Raw genomic sequence first — 23,678 nt, forward strand, 5'->3', positions numbered from 1 at the left:
CCGGCTCCCCGGTGGCCCTGGGGTGGCCCTGGGGTGGCTTTGGCTACCAGCGCTCTCCGTCTGGGTGGAGCCACCACGGCCCTATCCTCTACGATCTTCCTATCCTGGGGAGAAGGGCCTGGCTGAACACTGTCATATGTTTGTAAATTATTATGTGTATTGAAGACGGATGTAGAGTAGCCTAGCTTGACAATTGCATTCAGCAAAGTACATCGTCATTCAGGGGATTTATAATAACTGGTTGTTTTGTAATATATTTTACTAACAGGGCAGAAATGTGTATATGTTGAGCCACCTAGGAGAGTTAAAGAAATACTGGAGGAGCACTTTCATTTACAGAAAGAAGAATGCAACGTTAATCATCGAGCTGCAGGTAATCCTCCTTATCAACAAACAGCAAGTGTTTGTCAGGACAAATTGTTTTGAGGAACTGTGGCAAAATTACAGAACATTTATGTAATATTGTGCAGAACATTTAGAAACAGCAGAATTCCATATAGTCTTTATTACTTTTTTTCTCTTTTTGTTTTTGGTCAGAAATTATGAGACCAGAGAGAACACAGATAATACTGTATGATATATCAGTTTAATAAACCAGAAACAATTGCCAAGCAGTAGGGAGGTTTTGTTAACTTTTTATTTGAAAGAAATGCTGTAGTTATTAGAATATAGGATTGAGGCCCATTTCTAAACTCACTCAAAATGAATTTAAAACAGTTGCATTCACAGACAAAAATGTACCTAAATTAGGTGATGTAATCAGTACCCAGCAGATGTAAATACCATTTCAGCCTGTAATTCTTATTACTGTGATTAGGCTCTGTAGGGAATTACAGCACACACCTGCAAATGACTGACCTAGGTAGCTTCTGTGTGTAGCAAGCAGAGGAAGAAAGGCACTTTGGACATTGTTTTGACTTGTCCTAGACACCTGTCATTGCATGTATCATGCTCTGAAAGTGTTCTTTTCCTGTTCTTTTCCTGTTGACTGAAAAGGAGTCCTGAACACAGATCTGAGTTGCAGATGTTAACACTGGTGTGCTCAATCTGGTCATATGTCTAATTTTACTAAGAGCTGAACACAACTATTTTTTCTGCATTCATCTGCCAATGGATCAAAATTGTCTGGAATATTTCAGTCTGGTTGAATAAATCGATATTACCTTATATGTTCTCATGACTTTTGAGGAGTGTCCTAAAGAAATGTATGTTACAAAGGCTTAGAGTACAAAGATAATAGAAAAACACTACACAAATATTTGTTACAGGACTGTGTAATATGGATCTATAGCAAGCTCAGTACAGAAATGGTATGTACAGCATAATGTTATAGGCATAGCATAACAATGATAAATATGAAAAATATAGATGCTGGTGTACAGATTATTCCTCAAGTACTGAATTCCTTTTTCAGCTGTTTGGACAATTAGAGATGTTTACTAAGTGGCCTGGGTTCTGGTAGGCAACAACTGTGAGGTTAGATGGTTGTGATTTACACAGTTTAGACTACTAAAGTATATTGTTTAAAATAAATTAGATGGCTAGTAAATTGTAACCTTTCCTCAAAATAAATTAGCTTTTAATTTTGTTCTATGGTGATGGCTTTGGTTTTTTGTTTGTTTGGTTAGTTTTGGTTTGGGTTGGGTTTTTTTGGGGGTGGGTGTTATTTTCTCTATTTTTATGAGGGCATTTGGTATTCCAGTATGGCCAAAGAAGGATGCTGCCTGCATCAGTGGTATTACTGCTGCTTCTTATTTATTATAGACAAACTATATCCTGCTTCAGTTGAGTGCCTCAGTAGTCCTAAGAGCTTCTATAAACAGTAGAGAGCATTATGCACCTTTAGCAATCTGAATTTCTCTCTGAAGATGTCAATCTGTTTTCATTAACTATGGAAGACTATTATTGTGTAGTTTTATATTAATTCTAGAACAAGCTGAAGTGATCAGTTATAAAGCTATTATTTTGACAAATTCTTAACAGCAGCTCTGGAAGAAGTTTGGAAAGTGAAGAACAATTTCTCCATTAGAAGCCCGAAACCAGTGTCACAGAACAGCAGTGACTTACTTTTACAGCCTCAATTCTACTCAAGACATGCAAGAATGAAAAGTAAGAGTCAATAATAACTATGACTGTATTCCACTTTAGCACCTCATTTTGAAGTTGCTGGGCATCTTTCTGCAGAGCTAACCCATCTCTTCCTTTAGTAAGTAGGCAATAGACTTTGAAATCTTTGCAGAAGAAATCTGTTCAGGACTGCTGTGTTGAGTCACCTTATTTCATATTCTGAAACCTTTTGTAAAGGTTCCTCATCTGTTTTGTGGAATAATCACTTGGTTCCTACTGATAGATGGTGAGTGTTGTTTTCATGTTCATTATGAACCTTACTGTTCTTAGCATCCAACCCTAAGAAATTCCAGAACACCTGAAAAGAACTTGATCTAGGTATTCTTTCAGGCATTTTAGTATTTACCTGCAGTGGTCAGTGGTTGCTCTGGGAAATGTGTTTCTCTCTACAGTCTGTAGAGTGTAGCTTTTGTGGAGCAGACCTGTTCTTTATAGATTTTAGCTTAGTGTGTGCCCACATTCTCTCCTAACCTTACTCTCTTTAAACCCTAAGGAAACAGAGCTTGTTTGCTTTTTAAGAGGAATATTTTTAATACCATGAGCTTGCAGAATATATGAACTCAGCATATTTTGCCATTACATGAAGCTCATTCCCACATTCTTGGGAGATAATGGTTTAAAAATGACTAGCACCTCTTTCTTCCTCTCTTGATCTTGCGAGATCAGGAGATAGTGGTATCTTAGTTACAAGAGCTATTACTCCATTACTGGTATATGAAGTGCTATTAAGCTATAATAGCCATTAAGCTATTACTGGTATAAGAAGTGTTTCACCAGGACAGCCTTCTGCCACACTGTCTTTACTTTAGAGATACTTACTTGTAGGAACAGACCTGACAACTACAGAATGACTCAGAGTTTTGAGATGTTGGCATAATTTTAAAACTCATGTACCTCAGGCTTCTAGTGAAGGCAAGCAGAGTTTTCAAATATCATTATCTTCTTCATTTCCTGCTCAGAACCGTGAAGAAGGAAGAGCTTTAAAACAAAGCAGTTCATTCAGAATGATGTAGGTGCTGAAAATCTGTTGATTTTCCTTTGGGAATTTGGATGTACCTTCATTCCCAGGGACTGCTGCTGGAAACAAGTGGTGCCCTCCTCACTACCTATGCTGCCCGTTTTGCAGTGGGCAGGCAGGCAGGCATCTTGAGAGAAAAAGTGGTAGAAAAGATACGTAATGGGAGAGAAACTGGGAGCACTCTAGCTTCAGCTCCTGTGTTCACCAAACCATCTCCATTCATGCAATCTTTTCTGTGTAAGGATCTGGGGAAGAAAGGAGAGACTAGTGGGGAGATGGAGGGGGTACAGGCTACAGAAATGGACAAAAGGGAGGAGACAATGAGAGAAGATGAGCCCTCTGTATTTAGTGCCAGAAGAGAGGAACCAGTGAAGGAAAAGGAAGGAGCACTGATAAGGGGAATGAAAGAGGAGACATACAGAAGGTTAGAAATTCCTGAAGGAAACAGAAAAGAGGAGAATACAGTTCAGGAACACAGAAATAGAATCTATAAAAAATGAAGGGAAAATATGGAGGAGATATAAACAGAAGAGAGAAAAAGAAAAAAATGTATTCGTATTGCTGAATTTACTTAAGTAAATGCATTTTGCTTCTTCCTTTTATTGCTTTTCCCTAAAAGCAACCAGTGGTTTGGAGGGCTCACTATGTGGTGTCTCATCTATCCTTAGAGCAGATGTTTTCTTTTTTACAGATTGCTGAATGTCAAGGCTGTGAAGACCTGAGCCTGCTTTGATGTGTCAAATCAAACATCAGCAGTACTAGCTACCTTTGGAAATGTAGATGTTTACTTATAGGATTTTGAATAAAGTTCTAATTGAATATGGAACTATTTCCTTTTTGTTGTTTCATTCACATCCTCATACTACTTTTTAATCTGATGTTGTAAGTTGTCAAATCTGAACCATATTTCCACCAGTGATGAAAATATCACAATCCAAAGATTAAAAGATCTTCTTGCTGGAAAATGTGCCACTGTGAAAATCAACATTTTCATAGTTTTCTCTTTTGCAAAGTGACTCTAAGTTCCAGCAGATGGTTTTAATGTAATTGATGAAATGCCTCATAATGCTTTAGGCTGAGTTCATCCATTAATCTGAGCATTTCAAAGGTGTTGCAGTAATGTAGAAAAATTGTAAAAGAAAGGCCTCATGAAATCAGGCCTGCTCTGTTAGATCAGTGGCTAACCTGTCATTTCTTCTACGCAAAGCTAGCACTTTGCAAGTTCCCATGTGAAAACAATCCTGGTGTGAACAGTTTGTTAACATAACAATCTATTCCTGGGTGAAAAATAACTAGCACCCGCATAAACATTAAATCTATGCCATGAGAATAATTGAAGAAAGCATGTAAACAATTTAAGAATAGAGAGATTCGATAGACAAGAAAAATACCTTTTACTCACCAATAGAGTAATTGACAAGAAAGCTACTAACCAATTGGAATCACACATGAAGTCTGTAAAACTGTGTAAAAAGGGAGAACAGGCAGCAATAAAAAAAGTCTTTGATACATTGCTCGGTGTGTAATTTCTGTCCATCTCTACAAAAACAAGAAGGCAAGACTTTGTGATTCAGTATCTAGCCTGATTTAATGAAAGTTTAACATAAATAAGCCTCTCTCCATGTAAGAGTTATAGTATCAAAGAACCAGAGAGACAGCATGGAACCTGAAATAACTTACCACTCTCACTTTTAAACCATTATTACAGTGAGGTAACACCAAATTAATATTAGTTTGCTTTGTATTAATTAATATTAGTTTGCTTTGCATTATCATGCCACTTAAAAAAGAAATCTAGATCCTTTGTACTGTATAAAACCAGAAAATATATCGAGTCCTCCAGAGGCTGTTTCACCATGGATCTCTGTGTGCTACAGGGGCACAGCTGACTCACCATGGTCTTCCCCATAGGCTGCTCTGTCTCCTGGAGCACCTCCTGCCCCTCCTTCTTCTCTGACCTTGGGGTCTACAGGGCTGTTCTTCTCACACATTCTTACTCCTCTCTTCTCTGGCTGCAATTACTTCTGTGCAATAACTTTTTCCTTCTTTAATTTGTTATCCCAGAGGCACTACCACCATTGCTAATTGATGCTCAGCCTTGGTTAGCAGTGGGTCTGTCTTGGAGCCAGCTGGTATTAGCTCTGTTGGACACAGGGGAAGCTTCTAAAACTTCTCACAGAAGTCACCCCTGTAGTCAGCCCCCTGGTACCAAAACCTTGCCTAAGAGGTGGAGATGGGATTTGTTTCTCAGGCTCTCAATTCCTTAGGAAGTATCTATAACACACTGAATATTTTTTAAAAGGAAGTCTTAGTGATAACTTTGTGAAACTGGACTTTGATTTCCTTTGGGTTTTTTCTACAATTATCTGTAGATCATTTTCTGGATCTCTGCTCTGACATTACGAGTTTGATTTTATTTTTGTATCAGTGAGAAGGGGAAAAGAGAAAACCAAAACAGCACCTTAGCAGGCTTCAAGCCAATCTTTTCAGTGTTTCTGTTTGACTTCTAAATGAAAAAGGTTATTGTACTGAATATTGTACCTGAGGTGCTAGAGGAGTAGCTCCTTTTGAAAATACCATTCTCACTTTTTAGATGAAAATCTGATTATGAATCACATAATGTTTGAAATGCACTGGATTTTCAGACAGAGACTTTGATTAGGCTTGTTTCATCTTGCTTCTGTTTTGTTTCATTTTTATCCTGCTCTCCTCTCCATGCTTTCCCATTCTGTTTCATAATCTTGTTTTAAAATTTTCCAAATGAGAATACTTTCTGGCTCTATCCTGGATTCCTGCACTAGCTCAGTTTTGGTGCAGCATTTGGTGCTCATTTTCTCCCACATTTCTTTTTTGTGTGACCTTTTACAATAGAGAAATCCCTGTTAGATCTTTTGTACTGAATATATTACCTCAATTATGAGGCCTAGGTAATCCTTACCTAGTCTGATATATTTGTGTTTGTGACCTTTTTATGTGTGTCCTCTGTTATTTGAATAAAACAAAGCAATTTGTTTAAATAAAATATTGCATAACAATAATGTTATTACTGCTGTATTTATAATATCTTTATAATATTTCATTAAATAGGGTGGTGGGTAATTTAAATTAACTGTTCTCACATTTTATCATAGTGACTTTTTACTGTCTAACTGTTCAGCTCTCCTTTTCTCTTTTATTATTTCATTGCCAAACTCAATGCTACTGTTTTGAAAGAAATTGTTATCATTGCTTAAATCATTACACCATTGCCTGTATTAGTACCAGTGATTAAACACTTATATTTTTCCAAGACTACATATACATTATTAAGTAATGAAGCACAAAAGGAGAGGGTCAGTTGGTACTGAGAGCCCCATAACTGGATTATGTGTGGTTTAGAAGATTTACTTCAAATTAGGGCTAGTTTTGTCTCCTGGACTGAGATATGACCCCAACCCCTGATGTTCAAAGATGTCCAAAGAGAAGTTTTGTCACAAGTCCTTGCTCTCTGTAATGGGAGATGTTCACTGGGTGAAATCAGTGCTGGTTGCACATCACTGTCTCTTGCCACTGTGGCTGCATAAGATGATGTCCAGTGCTCAAACAAACCCAAGGAAGATTGAAATTATTGATAACTGCTTACAAATACCCACAGAGCCAAATTCTGGCTTGCTGGTACCTACATATGTGTCAAAGTGTCTGAGGATTGTGCGGGACTGCTAGGAAAATTTTCTGCTCTGATTTCTGCTCTGGTCTACACTGGTGAACAGCAAAGCTGTATGCTTCAATGGAAGACTGAGGAGTGTCCTGGAGAGGATCTTTCATTCACAGTGCGCACAGCACATTTGTTCATGCCTGTGCCTTGACCTGGAAATATCAACTTCATATGGTTTTATTCCAGCATTGTTCACAGTCACAAGTGAAACTGTAGCCAGGCAGAATATTTTAACATTGCCTTTGGTGCATATGCAGAAACATGAGTTTATCTGTCTAGAAACTGTTCAGGCATCAACTTTCAACTGAATCCTCTCATTGTATTTCTAAATTTTAAACTTCCAAGCAGAAAGATCATAATACTACATATGAAACACTAGGTAATCACAATACAGGCATTTAAACTTCATGCTGAAATACAAAGTGTATCATTTATACAGACAAAACTTTTACCATGCCTTTTCATAGAGAATTTAGGTTCTTGGAAAAACTTGCATTGAAACCGTGGAGACTATTTATGAAGAAGAGACTTCAACATCATTCTTAGTGTCATTTTCGTACCAGACAGCATCCTCCTACTCTTTGAAGCTGATCACATTTGCTTATGATGAAAAACTCCACAAAGTTTCCCCACCTGACAGAATGTCTGGGTTGATAGCTGTGGCTGAAGACGTAACCATGTCTTACAGTACCTTTTAAATTGCCTTTGTAAAACAGTTGACAAATAGCTTCAAAGACTTTTCTAGGCTTAAATATTTCTGAAGTATGACAAAACAGAGTGAGTCAGAGTAGAGGAGGAAGCCAGCTGGGAAGTCCCAGACAAAAATATTTTCTGCTGTTAGTGATGGCAAATATTCAACCTTTAAATAAGCAAAATATTTTTATTTTGCAACAGCTTTATTACTTACACACAACGTATCATTTTAAATTCCTAACTATCAGCAACATGAGAACTTGCTGTGATTTCCTCGGAGCAGTTAAAGCACTCCCAAGCTGCATATATAGTGCCGAGAAGTCTGGGTGGTCCTCAGTCCATGGGGCTATCTCCTGCACTGACTTATCTCCAAAGCAGACAAAACCAGATGTGTTCCCTGTGGGAGGTCTTCAGGCATCTGGCAACACTACTCAACCTTCATCATGCTGTACTTCTCAGTGATGTCCATGGAGTTTTTCCAAGTCAGAGTGAACAAAACTGCTTGACAAAACCCTGCCAGCACAAAGTAGCTGATGTGATTGTGCCACGGATGTTCTGTGTTTTATGGCAGAAATGAATCAAACTGAAATTGACATGGGTTACTGCCTGGCTGGTGTTTATTTCTCCGGACAAGAAATGAGAGATTAAAAAGGGGAGAGAAACATTTGACCTACACACAGATCTGAGGACACCTGACTTCCAACCTTGGTCCTGACAGTGAAGTCACTCCCTGTATCCCTCACACTACAGCAACACATCCCATCTGGCTGTTCAATTTACTACACCAAGGAGTCTGCTAGACTTGTAGATGAAGGCACAACTATCATTACTTTCAGCAGTGACTATGATGAATATCCAATTAAAATGTATTTCTGCTATTTCCCATACTGTGAGGGTTTGAAGACGGCAGCAACAAAACAGTTGGATCTGTGATTTGTAAAATTCTAAAATATATCTCAAATATACATTTCATCTTGCTCTAGATATAAATTCTATAAAGATTTTTGAACTAGTGGACTACATACAACTTGTAAACATATATTTAGCTTCCACAGCAGCAGGTGTAACAGGAAAATTAATTTAAAGTGACAATATTACTCACAGAAACGATTTAGGCTACTGTCCTCTCATCTTGAAATTATTAAATTATTATTTGCCATAATAAAACAAATATTATTATAGTTCTGAATGTCTGTTTTGTATATACAACCATAACTTACTGTGGATTTCAGTAATAGCTTTTTTAAAGATGCAGAGATATGTAGATCTTTAGCTGATGTTGTGTTGAGGAATACAGAAAGTCATGGTTTGATTTCATACTAAATAATTCAACAGATTTGTCTTAATATAACAATTGTCTTAATATGGATGCCACTGAAGTGCAGATAAAAGTCACACTAAAGTTTCACTGTGAGACTGCAAAAAATCAAAAGTAACTAGGCAACCTTTGCTATGAATCCTCACAAGGGAATTTTTTTTTTGTTTTTTTGTCTTTCAAATTTAGCACTATTTGGCTTATAAAGATTTCTATGTTACATTGTCCTGAAATATTTCATAAATGCTGAATTAATGTCAACATTTTTGTTAACTCACTATAGGCAGGATCAGGCCTTGCATCATCAATGTAACTAGTCAGGCTTTGAATTTGGAATGCTTAGCAGCAAATGCTTAGCAGCAATGGAAATGAAAACATGACTAGATCAAATTCCTTCAAAGTCATGTATCAATGCTGAAAGCTTCTGAAGAAAAATAAGAACTGTCATTGCAGTTGATATGATCAAATTTATTGAGTGAATGAGAATTCCATAGAAGTCAATTGAGCTCTCCCACTCACTTTCACAAGTCCCTGAATTCTCATATTATCCGCAAAATATTTGAATAAACAAAATAACTAACAGTTGTGGGTTTGAACCATTTGGAATCCTTGATTAATGCAGACTAGGGATTGTGTTCATTTCATGCAGTGTTTGTTGTATCAGGTGGGCTCTGGATGGAATCTCCATACAGCTTAAGGCTTCACAGGATTCTACTCTTCCTTAGCATTGTATTTCGGTATTTTTTTGCAGTTTTCTACTGTAGCAAAGTAACTTTCCCATATTCCCATTTTGTGACTAAAACCAGTTATTTATCAAGACAGTTTATTTATTGCTAGTGCCGGCAATGATTCACCTCATCCACTAGGGTGAATTGGTGTTCCCTGGAAATCCCTTCCAGCCAGCTCTGTGTGTTGAAGCAGGCAGCCAGATACCAGCTCCAACCACAGCTGTTGGAATGTCATATATTTTATGAGTGCTTGCAGCATGGACTATGGAAGTACTATGTATACATTATGGAATGACTACGTACAATAGGTTTATGGGTGTACATGACTTAGTTTCTAACCTAACACCACCCTCACACAAAACTGTTTTATTTTTTTGAGTGGACAGACCTGAATCACTTTTCTTACTAACATAGAGTCAAGTCACAGGGCCTTGACATGTGTGGTATGTAAAATCTGTGCTGAAATCCAAAAAGTCAGTGAGAATTTATGCTTGGTGTAACTTTGCTGTCTTCACTAGATATATATGAGAAGACCTTGGATCAACAGCTGTTGGACGTGAGCATGTGCTATGTCAGAGTTGGAAACTTCTTCAGTTCTGTACAAACACTGTTTGAACTGTGTGAGTCAACAGTCTCACAGTCCACTGAAGCAAATTGCTTAGGAAAAAAGTTTTGAGCCTATGTGACGTACTTTTCCACAGCAACTCTGTGATGCAGAACTGGAAAATGTAATTTTCTGGTAACTATGAGGTTTTGTAGTTTTTAAATAACTGTGAGATTTTCAAGCAAACATGTATGATTCTAAGAAGGTTGTAAAGGAGCAAAAAGAATCCTCTTTTAAAATTGATTTTCTTTTAGTTTTTCCAAATTGCTACTCCTCCTAGAGGTGCTTGAAATGGATTGAATTTGACAAGAATTCAAAGCTATTCTGGCAGCTATCACTTCTTTTTTTTAATTTTTTTTCTTTCATATATAAGTGATTTATCCAAACTTGCTCTCAGCCTCACTCTCTAAATTATATCTGTTTTTAAAAAAATCACCTGCATCTTTCAAAGGACTTCCCTGTGAGGCCACAGGACACAGCATGTAAGTCATAGCTCAGCTGGTGTGGGAAAACCCTTTTGCCAGAGTTTAAAACCTCTGGCTGTTAAAGATGTGGATTGGAAGAAATAAATGAGAATGCACTGGGAAGCAGCAGAGCAGTTCTACTTTCTCATGGGCAATAGGGCAGGGGAGACTGGAGACTGCCTGCCTTCGTGATGTGAATGGGCAGGGCTCTCCCGCCCCTGTGGCCCTCTGCCCTGCGCTCCTACACATTCTCATGTATGGGATTTGTGTGGCAAGGTTCTGCTAGTGACGGGGTGACAGGGGTGGCTTCTCCGAGAAGGTGCTAGAAACTCCCCCCCATGCCTAGTGGAGCCAATACCAGCCAGCTCCAAGACAGACCCACTGCTGGGCATGGCTGACTACATCCGTGATAGCAATAGCACCTTTGGGATAATGCATTTAAGACGGAAAAAAGTTACTGCACAGAAGCAATCGCATCCAGAGAAGAGAGGAATGAAAATATGCGAGAACAGACACCAAAGTCAGTGCAGAAAAAGGGGTGGAGATGCTGCAGGGGCTGGAGCAGAGATTCCCCTGCAGCCCATGGTCCATGGTGAGGCAGGACATTCCTGGATGGAGGACCTCATGCCAGAGCAGGTGGATGCCCATAGGACTGTCCGTTGCTGAGCAAGGTTCCTGGCAGGATCTGTGACCCCATGGAGAAAGGAAGCCCATGCTGGGGCAGATTTGCTGGTAGGACTTGTGACCCCACCGGGGAGCCACGCTAAATCAGCCTGTTCCTGAAGGACTGCACCCTGTGGAAGGGACCCAGACTGGAGCAGTTCATGAAGAGCCGCATGCCATGAGAAGGACTCGCTTTGGAGAAGTTCAAAGGACTGTCTCCCGTGGGATGACCCACATTGGAGCAGGGGAATGGTGTGAGGAGTCCTTCCCCTGAGGAGGAGGGAGCAGCAGAGACACCATGTAATTAACTGACCGCAGCCCCCATTCCCCATCTTCTTGCGCCGCTCTTGGGGAGGATGCAGAGAAATTGCGAGCAGTGTTGAGCCCAGGAAGAAGGGAAGGGTGGGGAGAAGGTGTCTTTCAGTTTTGGTTTAATTTCCAATTACCCTAGTCTGATTTGATTGACAAAAAAAAATTAAGTTAATTTCCCCAAATCGGTTTTGTTTTACCGGTGACTGTAACTGCTGAGAGATCTCTCCCTGTCCTTAGGTCGACCAGAGAGCCTTTCGTTGTATTTTCTCTCCTCTGCCTTGCTGATGAAGGCGGAGACAAAGCGGCTATGATTAACACCCGGCACCGAGCCGGGGTCAATCCCCCAGAGGTGCCAGGGTGCGGGCTCCGTGAGACTCCTTGTGAGCGTCCCTACAACCCTTCCCGTGCGCGCTGGGGCCTGGGCTCTCACCGGGATTCCTCCTGAGTGCGGAGACACAAATTCCCTCTGCAGCCCCGAGTCGGGCATGAGCAACCGAGCGGCCCGGGGCCGCAGCTCCCCGGCTACCGCGGCGCTGCTGCCGCACGGGGCAGGCAGCGGGGCCGCAACACCCGGCCGGGCGCCCGAGCACCGCGCTCCCCGGAGGCGGAGCGGCCGCGGCGGGCGGGGCAAGGCGGCACCCAGGGGCGGCCCCCGGGCCGGGAGGCGGCGGGCGGCGGACGGGCCGGCATGGCCGGGAGGGGCGGTGGCAGCGGCACCTCCCCACCGCCGGGGCTGTGGGTGGGGGCAGAGCGGCGGCGGCGGCAGCAGCCCCAGCCCCAGGATGCGCTGCCCGGCCCCGGCGCGGCCGGTGCCCTGCGAGGGGCAGAGCGGCGGCAGCGGGCGGCGGGGATGGATGGGGCCCCGCGGCGCTGCTGGCGGCGCTGGCGGCGGCGGCTGCGCGGGCGGCGGTGGGCGCTGGCGGCCGGGCTGCTGGGCGCCGCCGCCGCCGCGCTCGCCCTGTACTCGGCTCTGCCCGAGCCGGCCCGGGCGGACGGCGAGGCGGTGACCGTGCTGCTGTGGTGGGAGCCCTTCGGCCGCCCGCGGCGCTTGCCCGATTGCCGGCGGCGCTACAACGTCAGCGGCTGCCGCCTCAGCGCCGACCGCAGCCGGTTCGGCGAGGCGCAGGCCGTGCTGTTCCACCACCGCGACCTGGCGCGGCACGGCGCCGGGGGGCTGCCCCGCGGGTCCCCGCCGCGGCCCCCGCGCCAGCGCTGGGTGTGGATGAACTTCGAGTCGCCGTCGCACTCGCCCGGCCTGCGGGGGCTCGCCGGGCTCTTCAACTGGACCATGTCCTACCGCCGCGACTCCGACGTGTTCGTTCCCTACGGGTACCTCTACGTCCCGCCCGCGCCCCGGCCCTTCGTCCTGCCCCGCAAGACGCGGCTGGTGGCCTGGGTCATCAGCAACTGGAACGAGGAGCACGCCCGGGTGCGCTACTACCGCCAGCTGAAGGAGCACCTGCCTATCGACGTGTACGGGGCGCGGGGGCTGGCGCTGGCCGAGGGCGGCCTCGTGGAGACCGTCTCAGCCTACAAGTTCTACCTGGCCTTCGAGAACTCCCAGCACACCGACTACATCACCGAGAAGCTCTGGAGAAACGCGTTCTCCGCCAGCGCCGTGCCCGTCGTCCTGGGACCTCGCAGGGCCAACTACGAGCGCTTCATTCCCCCCGATTCTTTCATCCACGTTGACGACTTCCCCAGCCCCCGGCTGCTCGCCACCTACCTGAAATTCCTCGATAAAAACAAACCCAACTACAGGCGGTATTTTGCCTGGAGGAAGAAGTACGAAGTCCACGTCACCTCGTTCTGGGATGAGCATTTCTGCAAAGTCTGCGAGGCTGTTAGGACAGCTGGGAGTCAAATCAAGACTGTTCAAAATCTGGCCAGCTGGTTTGAAAGCTGATGTTCCTGGCGAGCGAGGCTTGCCTGGACAGCCTGGGCCAAGTGTCAAGGTGTCGGGAAGGATGGGTCTCGCAGAGATCATTAGCCCAGGTGGTCGGCATTAGTCACAGGAGACTGGCATCGTTGGAGAAGCATACAGGTTTCAAATCAAGCTGTGAACAGCCTACAAAAGAAAGATTTTTATTAAAGATTTTTATTAAATAGAAAATTATGAAGGTACAAAAAGACATTATGCCAGATGATTCCTAAAGAGCAAAGTTAAGTTTCCAAAAGTTGTGCAGTTACAGAACTTTTAAAGTTCTGCACAGCTCAACATAAATACCTGATGCCAAATTCCTCAGCTGTACAGCTGAAACCAATTTTGTCGGCTATGACAACTTCCTGGACTGTGAAACTTTCCTCTGCTCACAGAAGATACATGATCAGTGCTGGTTTTCTGTAATACTAAGACAAAAATGAATGTTTTAAACTGTTTTTTATGCGTATGAAAGGTATTTGCAGATAAATTCTGAGCCGCGAGTGTTGATTGTAAGAATCTTATACAGTAGCACCTTTTAGCAAGGCTTGAAATTGCAGCAGCCTGCTAATAATGCTTTGAACCAAATAATTATTCCATTTAGGAAAAAGCATATGGAGGGGACTGAATCTGAGTGGACAAACAGCTCAGATGATGTAAAGTATTTCTCCTACTACCTGCTGAAACCATAGGCATGCTTATCCTGTAGGACAGTAGAGTAGAACTTTACATACAGGAAAACAGAGATTATAGGGAAGAAAGCTGGAACACTTCCACCCTCCCTTTATTCAGGAATTAGAAAATGTTTACAGGTATCTGCATGTTTTTCTCTGCAAAGTTATTGCCATACAGGAAAATGCAGGGAAAGGCTCAGAATGGCAGGGGTTTTATTACTGTATTGAATATATATACAGAAAGGCTAACTTTTTTCTCAAGTATAAGTAGACAGTGCTGTTGTGTAGCAACTCTTTTGATTTTTGGCATGTATTTTTAAAAATTCTGCTGGGGGGCAGACTAGTCTTTTTGGTTTTTTGTTGTTTTTAAAAATAGTAATTACTAAAAAACCCACAAATCACTTCCATTCAGAAAGAAAATTACTCTAGAGAATTAGATCTACATTGTTGGTAAAATGCAGATTGTGTGAGGAAAAAATATATAAAAGGAAGAATTTACTATTTTCTCTTCCTTTGGTTTTGAGTTCTTTTTGTGGCTCAGTTTTTTAATCAATAAATAGATTCTTAAGGTAGAACTCCCTTTGCTCAGTGCCTGTCAGGAACATTTACAGTAGTTATTCCCTTTTAGACTCCAACATTTGGCTGCAGCCATCCTAGAAGTGGATATGTGGTTACTTTTTGGTTACATGTAATCTTGCTTGACCAAAGCCAGAAAGAAACTTCAGTTACAATTACACATCCTTGCCAAGCTCAGCCTTCCTGTCTTTTGCAGCTATGAAGTTTGGTGGCAAAAAAATGGCAACCTACAAGAGACTTGCCCACATGACTAAGGTATTCATTCTGCTGCTTTTTAATCCATGGAGTTACTCAGAGACTTCATTGAGAGTAAAATCATGGGCACAGAACATTCCCACCTTTCCACAGGTGGGAAAAGAAGAAAGTCAGTTGCAAATAAAAGATGGGCAACCTTGCTGGCATTTGTGAGTCATATTTAGGTTAGGAAAGGATTAAATTTGATTTAAGCAGTATGGGATGTTGGATGAGTGCTTTTAAGATATATGAGCTGGCAGTCTACTGTAATTTACTTCTATTTAGATACTCCCCACGATGAGATACTCATGGAGCCAAGGATTATTGGAAAAAAAAAGGAATAATAATGAAGTTCATTAACAATTTGCACAGTTTTACCAGTTCAGATTTTGCAGGCTTCTCCAATTACTCCCTTCTGCTTTAGTGCAAGGAGGGTTGGCTGAAAGTACTTGATGAATTTTTTGTTGTCAGTGCCAGAGCTGCTGTAGAATATTTACTCAAAGGGAGTGAAAACAATCTATGCAATGTGGAATATAGTAGGGATGATTCCTAATGCTGCACTTTCACTCTAAGAGGTATAAAGTGATTGTTTAAAGTACAAGAGTGTTCTTAATGGCATGGTCATCTGTTTTTCAATCAGTAGTTACTACTCCCATAATACTGGGTTTGATATTTTTAAAACTCCAATATAGGTATAGTATTAAGAGTAATACCCAAGTGTCAGGATGATAGGTTCCCTCTTTTCCTTTGAATGTATAGTAATTTTTTTCTATTCATTTTTTGTCAAAATTTGCAGGACTATATACAAAAACCCAATCTTAAAAGTAATGAAATAATATTTAAGATTACACTATTTTTAATCAGTCTGCTGAAATCAGTGCATTTTTTCAGTCCTCCTAATTTTTTTAGCATTTTGTGAAAATTTCCAGGCACACAGTTCTTCTGTGTAATCATTAGTAATGCCACATGCAGAAGATTAGGCTGCAGGAGCATGGGAATTTCCAGAGATCACAAATGTTAATTTTCTTCTCAGCCTCTCTAAAAAAAGAGTTGAAATCTTTGAGGTAATATTTTTGTAAAATTCAGAAAAGTGCTACAAAGCAATTAAAGCATCATTTGGGTAAAGTGTCAGAGTTGCACAGTATTTGTAAATTGTGCATTGAGGATTTTCGAGAACTGTACAGTGAAAACTGCAGATTTGTAATAATTATTGTAGAGCACTTGCACTGGGAGAAGAGAAGTTTTTTCTAATTTCATCATTCTTACATGGATGTTGCAAATTTGTGGCTTTCCATTTGGGAGGAAACTCAGCCCAGGCCTATAGATGTACAAGTCAGCATTTCAGAATTTCTATAGATCTCTGATTTTTGGTTATCCACACCATGAGCTAATAGTGTTTCAGGCAAAGGACTGGCTTTTGTAATGCATTTTGTAGAGCTCTAGTTCAGTGATAAATGTAAAGTTTGCCTGAATGAACTGGTTTGTACATTGGGTACCAGACTCCACAAGGCATTGCAGATGATGTATACAATCCAGTTGTAAAAACTGGGGAAAGCTATTTTCTATTTTTAGTAGAAAAGTTTCCTTTAATACATTTTGAAAAAGTTTTTATTCCATGCCTTAAAATATTGGGGTGGAGGGAGAGAAAGGAAGGTCGTTATCTTCTGGGTTTTATAAGAAGAAGAATTGCCATTACCTTTTGGTTATGATGTAAATGGAATAGAGAATTATGTGATCCCTCAAATTGCATATTTTATCTCAGGGAATTTTATACTGTAAGGTGTCTTGACCTTCATAGAATGAAGAAACTTTATATTAATTATATAGATTGACACTCAATAAAATGAAAGGAAGTAATGCAAAACGACCCTATTTTTCATTCTGTTGTCTGTGTTATGAAGGCTGAAGAAAACTGCTTTTTAAAGAGAATGAATGTCTTTTCATGTTTGTTTAATAAATAAAAGTGCCTGATTGTTCTCAGAGTAGTCAGGCCATCTGAGGTTAGGCATGAAACCTGGTTCTGCCAGGAGAAAAATATTTTCATAGGACAGGCTGTACTGAGTTATTTTCTATATGAAAAGGTGCATTTATTGAAGTCGGGTGTTGGAAAAATGTAATTTCAAACAAAATCAAAAAACAAACTTTCTCTTGACTTACAGAGAATTTGAATGTGGTTGGATTCTTTTTGCCCCCCTTAAACTTCAAAATGAAACTATGTTTATTTTGGTATTCAGCATGTAGTGCTTGATCTTCTTTTTTAGCTACAACTTTTTTTTCACAGTTGTTCATGGTTGTTTTCAACTGAGCGACAAAAGACCAAGGCCAAAATCTGTTTTCCCTAAGCTGTTAACACTGATTGCTGCCCAAGTGATGGGTTACCCCATTTTTTATTCATCTTCTGTACAGCTTGGTGCACAGTATTGAGAAAGCATTTCTGAAAATCCCTGCCCAGCCAGGAAGGGCTACAGACTTTGCATTTCCCCCTGAGGTGATTGATGTTGTATCATTATCACATTTAACTTTTCTAAGTAGAGTTTAAACTGACTGCTTCCTTACTCCTGCCTGAGGGGGGAAACATTTTTTAGCTCATTTTCCAGATGGCATTGAACACTGAGTTGGGAAACTGGTTAAATATTTTTCTGACAAATATTAGGTACCATTTATTCAATCTTGTTTGGTGAGGGAGTGAGTTATGCCTGATTAAATTCACACAGCTCTCCAACAGCCATATAAAATGGTGTTTGTTTTAAGAGAGTAAATAACCCTTCGTAGGGTGCACAGAGCCAACTCAATCTAAAATATGTTGATGAGAACACCGTGCCTTAATGTGGATTTAAATGGTGTTTAACTAAAGGTAACTCAGGATCCAAGTATAACAGAGTGTTTTTAATCAGTAAAAAAAAAGTCATTATTTGAATAACTTGCCTGTAACCAGCTTGGTTTATGTAACCAACTCAGTTTAACAATTTGCGGAATTATGTGTTTTCTTCTGTGTGGTCATTTAAAAAACAATACCCCAGGCCAGAATTTCTGTCTTCTTTGCATTCTGAAGATTTTTTTATTTTATGGGCTTGAGCTAAATACTTAAGCTTAATTTTGACACAATAACAGCTGTTCCTGAGAGTCTCGCCCTGAAATTATCTGAGATAAAAGAGTCAAACCTGTTTTTCAGGAGTGCTTTGGGAGCTGCAGGGTTTTCTCACTGCTGGTGCTAAAGATGTTCAGGAAGCATCAAGAAGATGTGACCCCCTTTTCATTGAAAAATTTTCTCTAAAGGAGTACATTTCTGAATTCCTTCAATGATTTTAGTTCCTTATAATTGCATGGGTTTAATTTTTGCAACAGATTTAAAACTGGACTTTATTTCAGGAGTACTCAATATTTTAATAATATTATTTTAATAACTATGAAAAATTGTCCCAAATTTGGAACTTGGAATTTTTCTCTATTTATCAAAACATGTTTTGAAGTTAATCAACCCAAGGTTGGCTGTATGCATTACGGAAGAAAATTCTACATTTGCATCCTTGAATTTGCTATTGATGTAAAAGATGCTGTTGATATTTTGGATTATGAGAAGCTTATAAAATAGGAAAACAGAACATTAGGAATGCCCAAGCTGTGGCCTACTATGGCTCCAAGATCCTGGTCACATGAATGCCTATGAGTGGAAATTGGCCATCTTGCTTTTAAGCAGAAGGCAGAAAGATGATTGCAAATAGAAAGCATAGATTATCAGATTATGAATGTATTTTGGTGCATTTGTAATGCTGCCAAATTACTTTGTGTGGTATAAACATGATTAATTTATTTGAAGTAATCACATGACTACATGAAATACGGCAAAGCAATTGTCCTAAAGGCGAAGTTGGATTCAAAATGGAAAAATGATACTGAAATTAAAAAAAAAAAAAAAAAAAAACAAAAAAAAAAAGACATGCAATTGTGGCAAAGCATGGGTAGACATTTTGAATTGTTAAGTGGGAACAAACAGAGAATGTCCTTGGAACTGCTGACTCTAGCCAGATTGAAATCGGAAAACACAGGTTCAGAGTTATGCTGGTACTCATGCTTACATCTACTTCTGAATAGGAATGGCCTCCTGAAATTAAGGCAGAGCTCTGAACTTTTTTATTCCCCTTCCAGTCCCAAGTGTATGTTTGTCTTGCCTTATTGTTTCTGTTCTCTGTCATCCACATGTTTCTCCTCAAATGTGCACAGACCTGAGGATGTCTTCTTTAACACCTTATTACTTTAGAGAAGGAGAGCTTAGAGGAGATAAGTTAATACATGGATGGTTGCTGGGAATTTTGGTTGTATTTTGGAAGTGTTCTGGGGTAAGTGCAAGTACAAACTGAATAGCAAACAGAAGCATGTTGTAGGGCAGCATCTTGTTGGAGACCCTAGCCTGGTCTGAAACATCTCAGTTGTTTTTAAGGCTGAGACTTTATGATGTGAGTCTTCTATTTAGTGGTGAAGATTATTGTATCACGTATCCCCAGATAGTCCCACTGATGTATTATCTCAGAATAAAAGAATCGTAAGGTGGACTATAAACAGAGGCAGTAAGTCTGTGCTATGAAAAAATTTGTCAGGTTAATTAGAGCAGAACTCCCTGAGTTCAGGGAGTTGCTGAGTTTAGTAAAGAATTTTTCATGGGACTGCTGATACAGAGGACATGAAATCTGGTCTCCTGCTCAGAGTCCAGGAGAGAGGCATTCTGGAGCAGCTCCAAAGCAGCATCACTGCACATAGTATGAGTGAGCTCCATGTGGGAGATAGAGAAGATAAAGAAATGTCACCAAAGTAGTGGGATTTTTTAAAGTTACTGAAGTGCTTTGAACCCCATTGCCTAAAACATTTGAGAAATGCAAGGCACTTCAAAACCGAACACAAAAGGAGACTCTTTTGGTCACAAGCATAGACTTTGACATAGTCTGAGCATATTCCCATGGCTAAAAGCTGCAGAAACAAGCCTAAAAGCTCCCATAGGCTTTTTCCAGGGTAAAAAGCTTTTTCCAGCCAGAAGAGAGAGAAGAAGAAAGCAAGGACATCACCAAGGCTGTAAAATAATTGAGTTAGTTGAAAAGTTTGCAACAGCCTCACTGGCAGCCCCAGTGACCTGACCAGGACAGGAGCTGAGGGAGGGTTCCTCTTGGATTTCACATCTGGGAATAACTTTACCCCGAGCATAGAAACAAGATACACAATCCTTTCAGCTGAGCTGAGTATCGTCAACAGGGCACTGAGGAACAAGTTAAGGTACATTTCCAGTGTTTCAGAGGAAAGATGAATCTCACTCCTTCTCTTGTGAATGTGTGAGGCAGAGCCATAAGCTGCATTCCTTGCACTGGTTAATGACTTGTGACATACAGTGGGAAAAATCTTTTTCAGACATTGCCTCAAGGGCAGAAGTGATTTAAGCCAACCTTTTTTTAAAAACAATGGTCTTAGAACTTGACAAGCTCTTAAAACTTAAAACCAGCCTCTCTAGCTGGCTGTGCTGTGGACTCTTTAACCAGTGTCTGCTGGTTGTGGGACAGCTACACATGCTATTTAGGCATCTGAATAGGATTTTTACTGTTTAAAATGCTCAATTTCTTCCTTTTGCTCTAGAGGTTGATGTGTCTACCTGTCACATTTCTGCTATGGATCAGCCTTCACATCTTGCTTCCATTTCCCTTTCGATGGACTGCTGGCCAGCTCAGCTGCTTGGGCAGGTTAACCTGGACTGGTGGGTTTTAATACTTAACAGAAAAGTAGCATCATGAAACAAAAGGTATGTATGTGGTTTTCTCTTTCGCTGGCCTTTTGGGATTTTGGGTAGTCAGGCTGGGGTTGGGCAGAGAAGGAAAGTGAAATGTAGAACTGAGTGATGTATCTTCTTGCTTTACCTAAATCTATACCCAAAGAATGTAAGAGCTTCTAGAAGATACCTGTCTCTAAAAGCCAAACTGAAGAAATTCTCTCCATTTGTCCCGTAATGTTCCCCATGACAGTGGCAGAAATGGGGACGGAGAAATCTCCATTTCTGATTTTCTGAACAGCTGCTTCTCTGCTAATTCAGATTTGATCCTTGATGGCCTCAGAGCACTCCCTCATCTCGTATCATGGCTTGTTCACCTGCTTGATCCTACTGAAGTGCAAGGGGATCTGGACTGTTTTAACCTGCTCTTGGGGCCATCTGCTTTCCTCTGGCAGATGTGTAGGGCCTGGAGGGGACAGTGAGCTCTGTGTGTGAGTGCTGGCATCTCAGATCCCATGGTCACATCTACCTGGGGGATCCAGAGAAAGACTGATCATACTGTTCAGCTCCTCCCATGTCTCCCTCTGCCCCTGCATCTTGTCAATTGTCTTAATAGTTGGGCAGTATTACTTGCAGGCTATGCTGGCTCTGCACAGAAAAGCCATGAGACAGCAGGAGATCATATCTTGGCCCCACATATTCAATCCACAAGACAAACCCACAAAGTAGTCCAAATATCTCTAAGTACACCTTCTGTGAGACATCGGATACTTTAGAAAGTCTGATATCTAGGCCAGATTCTGTGTCTTTTGTAATTAATGACTTAATTTATTTTGCAAATGCTTCTTTAAAAAGGCAGACTGTTATACTGGCTGAAGAGAAAGTAGTCTGCTTTTTTTTCCCCCCCACTGGAGTATGTGCAGGCTGCCAAAAATTTCTGGTTGCTTGGGATATTGTTCAGCCACATGCTGCTTGTAATATTCTGTCCACATCCATGTATCCTGTGGATTTCACAAGTGGTTTTGTGGTATATAAAGTGTCATCAGCTCTTGCGCAAATTTCTGCATCTTATTGGTCTAGACCACAGTGTGTGCTATGAAGCCAGCAGCTGGAGCAAGACTTTTAAAAATAGATAACTTTCTCTGTGTCATGCCCATCTCTCTTGGTCTAGATTGGGATCTGTCTTTTAAATCATGCTGGTACAGTACACTTACTGCACTGGTGCACTATGCCCTACTTCTTTTGCAAATCTGGCACGGTCTAGCAGCTTTAATGCTGCCACAAAAATACATGCAAATGAGCAAAGAAATAGAATAGATTTCATGAGTTCAGATGAAACTGTCACTTTATAACCCTTAGGCTTAAACTTAAGAATGCGGAGGGTAATTTCAAATGGTTTATCTGAAGTTACATAAATAAAAGATAACTTAGGGACTGGGAACCTGTTGCCTTGTGTTAGGGTGAGTCTACTGTCACTTCCAGTTAGTAGGCTCAATCTGGCCCTTTCAGCTTCAAGATAGACTGGATGAGAGCCCATATATTAAGTCAGGAGTAGTTTGACAGAACATGAGTGAGAGGTGGGCAACAAATTTCATCACTTGCTCATTTTGTGGTTCTTCAGATGAAACCAGAGATCCTAACCAGTGCTTATTTATTTTCAGCTCTGATGTGTCATATTGATGCATATGTGGATTACTTATGGGTTAATTACAGACTTCAGTTTGAAGTGTGATATGAAAGAGTAACGGGGATATAATTTTTACATTTTTACAAATGTGTGTGTGTGTTGCAAGATGCTTCACCAGCAGAGATCACACTGCAGATGCTGATCATAAAGCAGACTGCTGTACCGTTAAGGGTTGAACCCAGAAGGACTCAGGCATTTCACTTGATACTGAAATTAAACCTGATTTGTACATCTGTAGGATTCCGTGTTTAGATTAGAAGCACCTGCTTTGGCTTCTGTTTCTGTCCATCCCTACTGCATTCAACAGGATGTTCTCAGGAATACTGAAGTACTCTCTTGGACTTGCAATCAAGATTTACCTGTGCACATGAAATGCTGACGGAATGTGGCCTGTGTGACTGACAGGTGTGTGGGAGGACAAAAAATGCCACTGCAAGGGAATGTTGGCTTTGTTATCACTGAAGGGTCTGACCACTTAGTGCCTCTTTTCCTCATGATGTTTACAGCACAATAAAGTCTTCTATATTGAACCTTCTGAAATGCTGCTTCTGCATCAAAGAGAAAGTACCCGTTTGTTTCTGTGGCATAGCACCTGTCTGGTTTTACCAGAGGGTTGCCAATCATCTGATTTTACAGGTACTTCTCCATTGTTTTAAAAGAAAATAATTTCACTTACATCCCAGGTTACTTAGTTTATATGATGAAAACTCAGCATTATAATTAAGCTAAAGGCAGGTCTGGCTTCAGTGAAAATGTCACAAAATTTTATCTTCATTTCAGCCTCCACAAAGTCTGATATAAAACAAGAGAGAGGTATCTGAGGGGTTCTATGTCCTGTGATCAGAATCTTTCCTGATCTTTGCTCTTAGGACAATATTCTATATATTTTATGATTCTATGTCTTCTGTAAGAGGTAGCCCAGGAGGCACAAGCAGATTTTATCCTTTTCTGAAGTCTTGCATATTCCTAATTCATTGGAAGTAATTTTAGCCTGACTTTCCTGGAGATAGCAGGGCTGGTTTCTAGGATGATACGTTCCCCAGCATTTACCTCCTCCTTCAGCTGGTGCCCCAATGTGTGAGTTGTGGAGGTGAGAGTCTCCACTCAGCCTAATATCTCAGGTCCATGTGTATGCTTACAGCTGTCCTTCACACAAAGCAGTGCTCAAAATAGGCAGACATAGCTCATGATCAGTTCTTATCTGAGCTCAGGGATGGTAGTA

At 41.0% G+C, this 23,678-nt stretch overlaps 1 protein-coding gene and 1 non-coding gene across 3 annotated transcripts; both read left to right on the forward strand.

Annotated features, from left to right (window-relative positions):
- Positions 1 to 44: 44 nt before the first annotated feature.
- Positions 45 to 3,971, forward strand: LOC115494613 (uncharacterized). Of its 2 annotated transcripts, none has more exons than XR_012055164.1 (3): positions 45 to 373; positions 1,984 to 2,109; positions 3,837 to 3,971. It is a non-coding gene; the product is annotated as an uncharacterized protein (transcript). The 2 variants fall into 2 exon arrangements; XR_012055163.1 differs by having other exon boundaries at positions 1,987 to 2,109.
- An 8,310-nt stretch (positions 3,972 to 12,281) lies between these two features.
- FUT4 (fucosyltransferase 4) lies at positions 12,282 to 16,887 on the forward strand. Its single transcript, XM_030269548.4, has one exon. The coding sequence runs from the start codon at positions 12,307 to 12,309 to the stop codon at positions 13,522 to 13,524; it is 1,218 nt and encodes a 405-aa protein (XP_030125408.3). The 5' UTR covers positions 12,282 to 12,306; the 3' UTR covers positions 13,525 to 16,887.
- The last annotated feature ends 6,791 nt before the right edge of the window (positions 16,888 to 23,678 follow it).

This window comes from Taeniopygia guttata, chromosome 1 (genome assembly GCF_048771995.1).
Source record: "Taeniopygia guttata chromosome 1, bTaeGut7.mat, whole genome shotgun sequence".
NCBI classification, from domain to species: Eukaryota; Metazoa; Chordata; class Aves; order Passeriformes; family Estrildidae; genus Taeniopygia; species Taeniopygia guttata.

Coding starts and splice junctions, on each gene's coding strand:
- FUT4 (XM_030269548.4), top strand. CDS start 12,307: ATGGCCGGGAGGGGCGGTGGCAGCGGCACCTCCCCACCGCCGGGGCTG.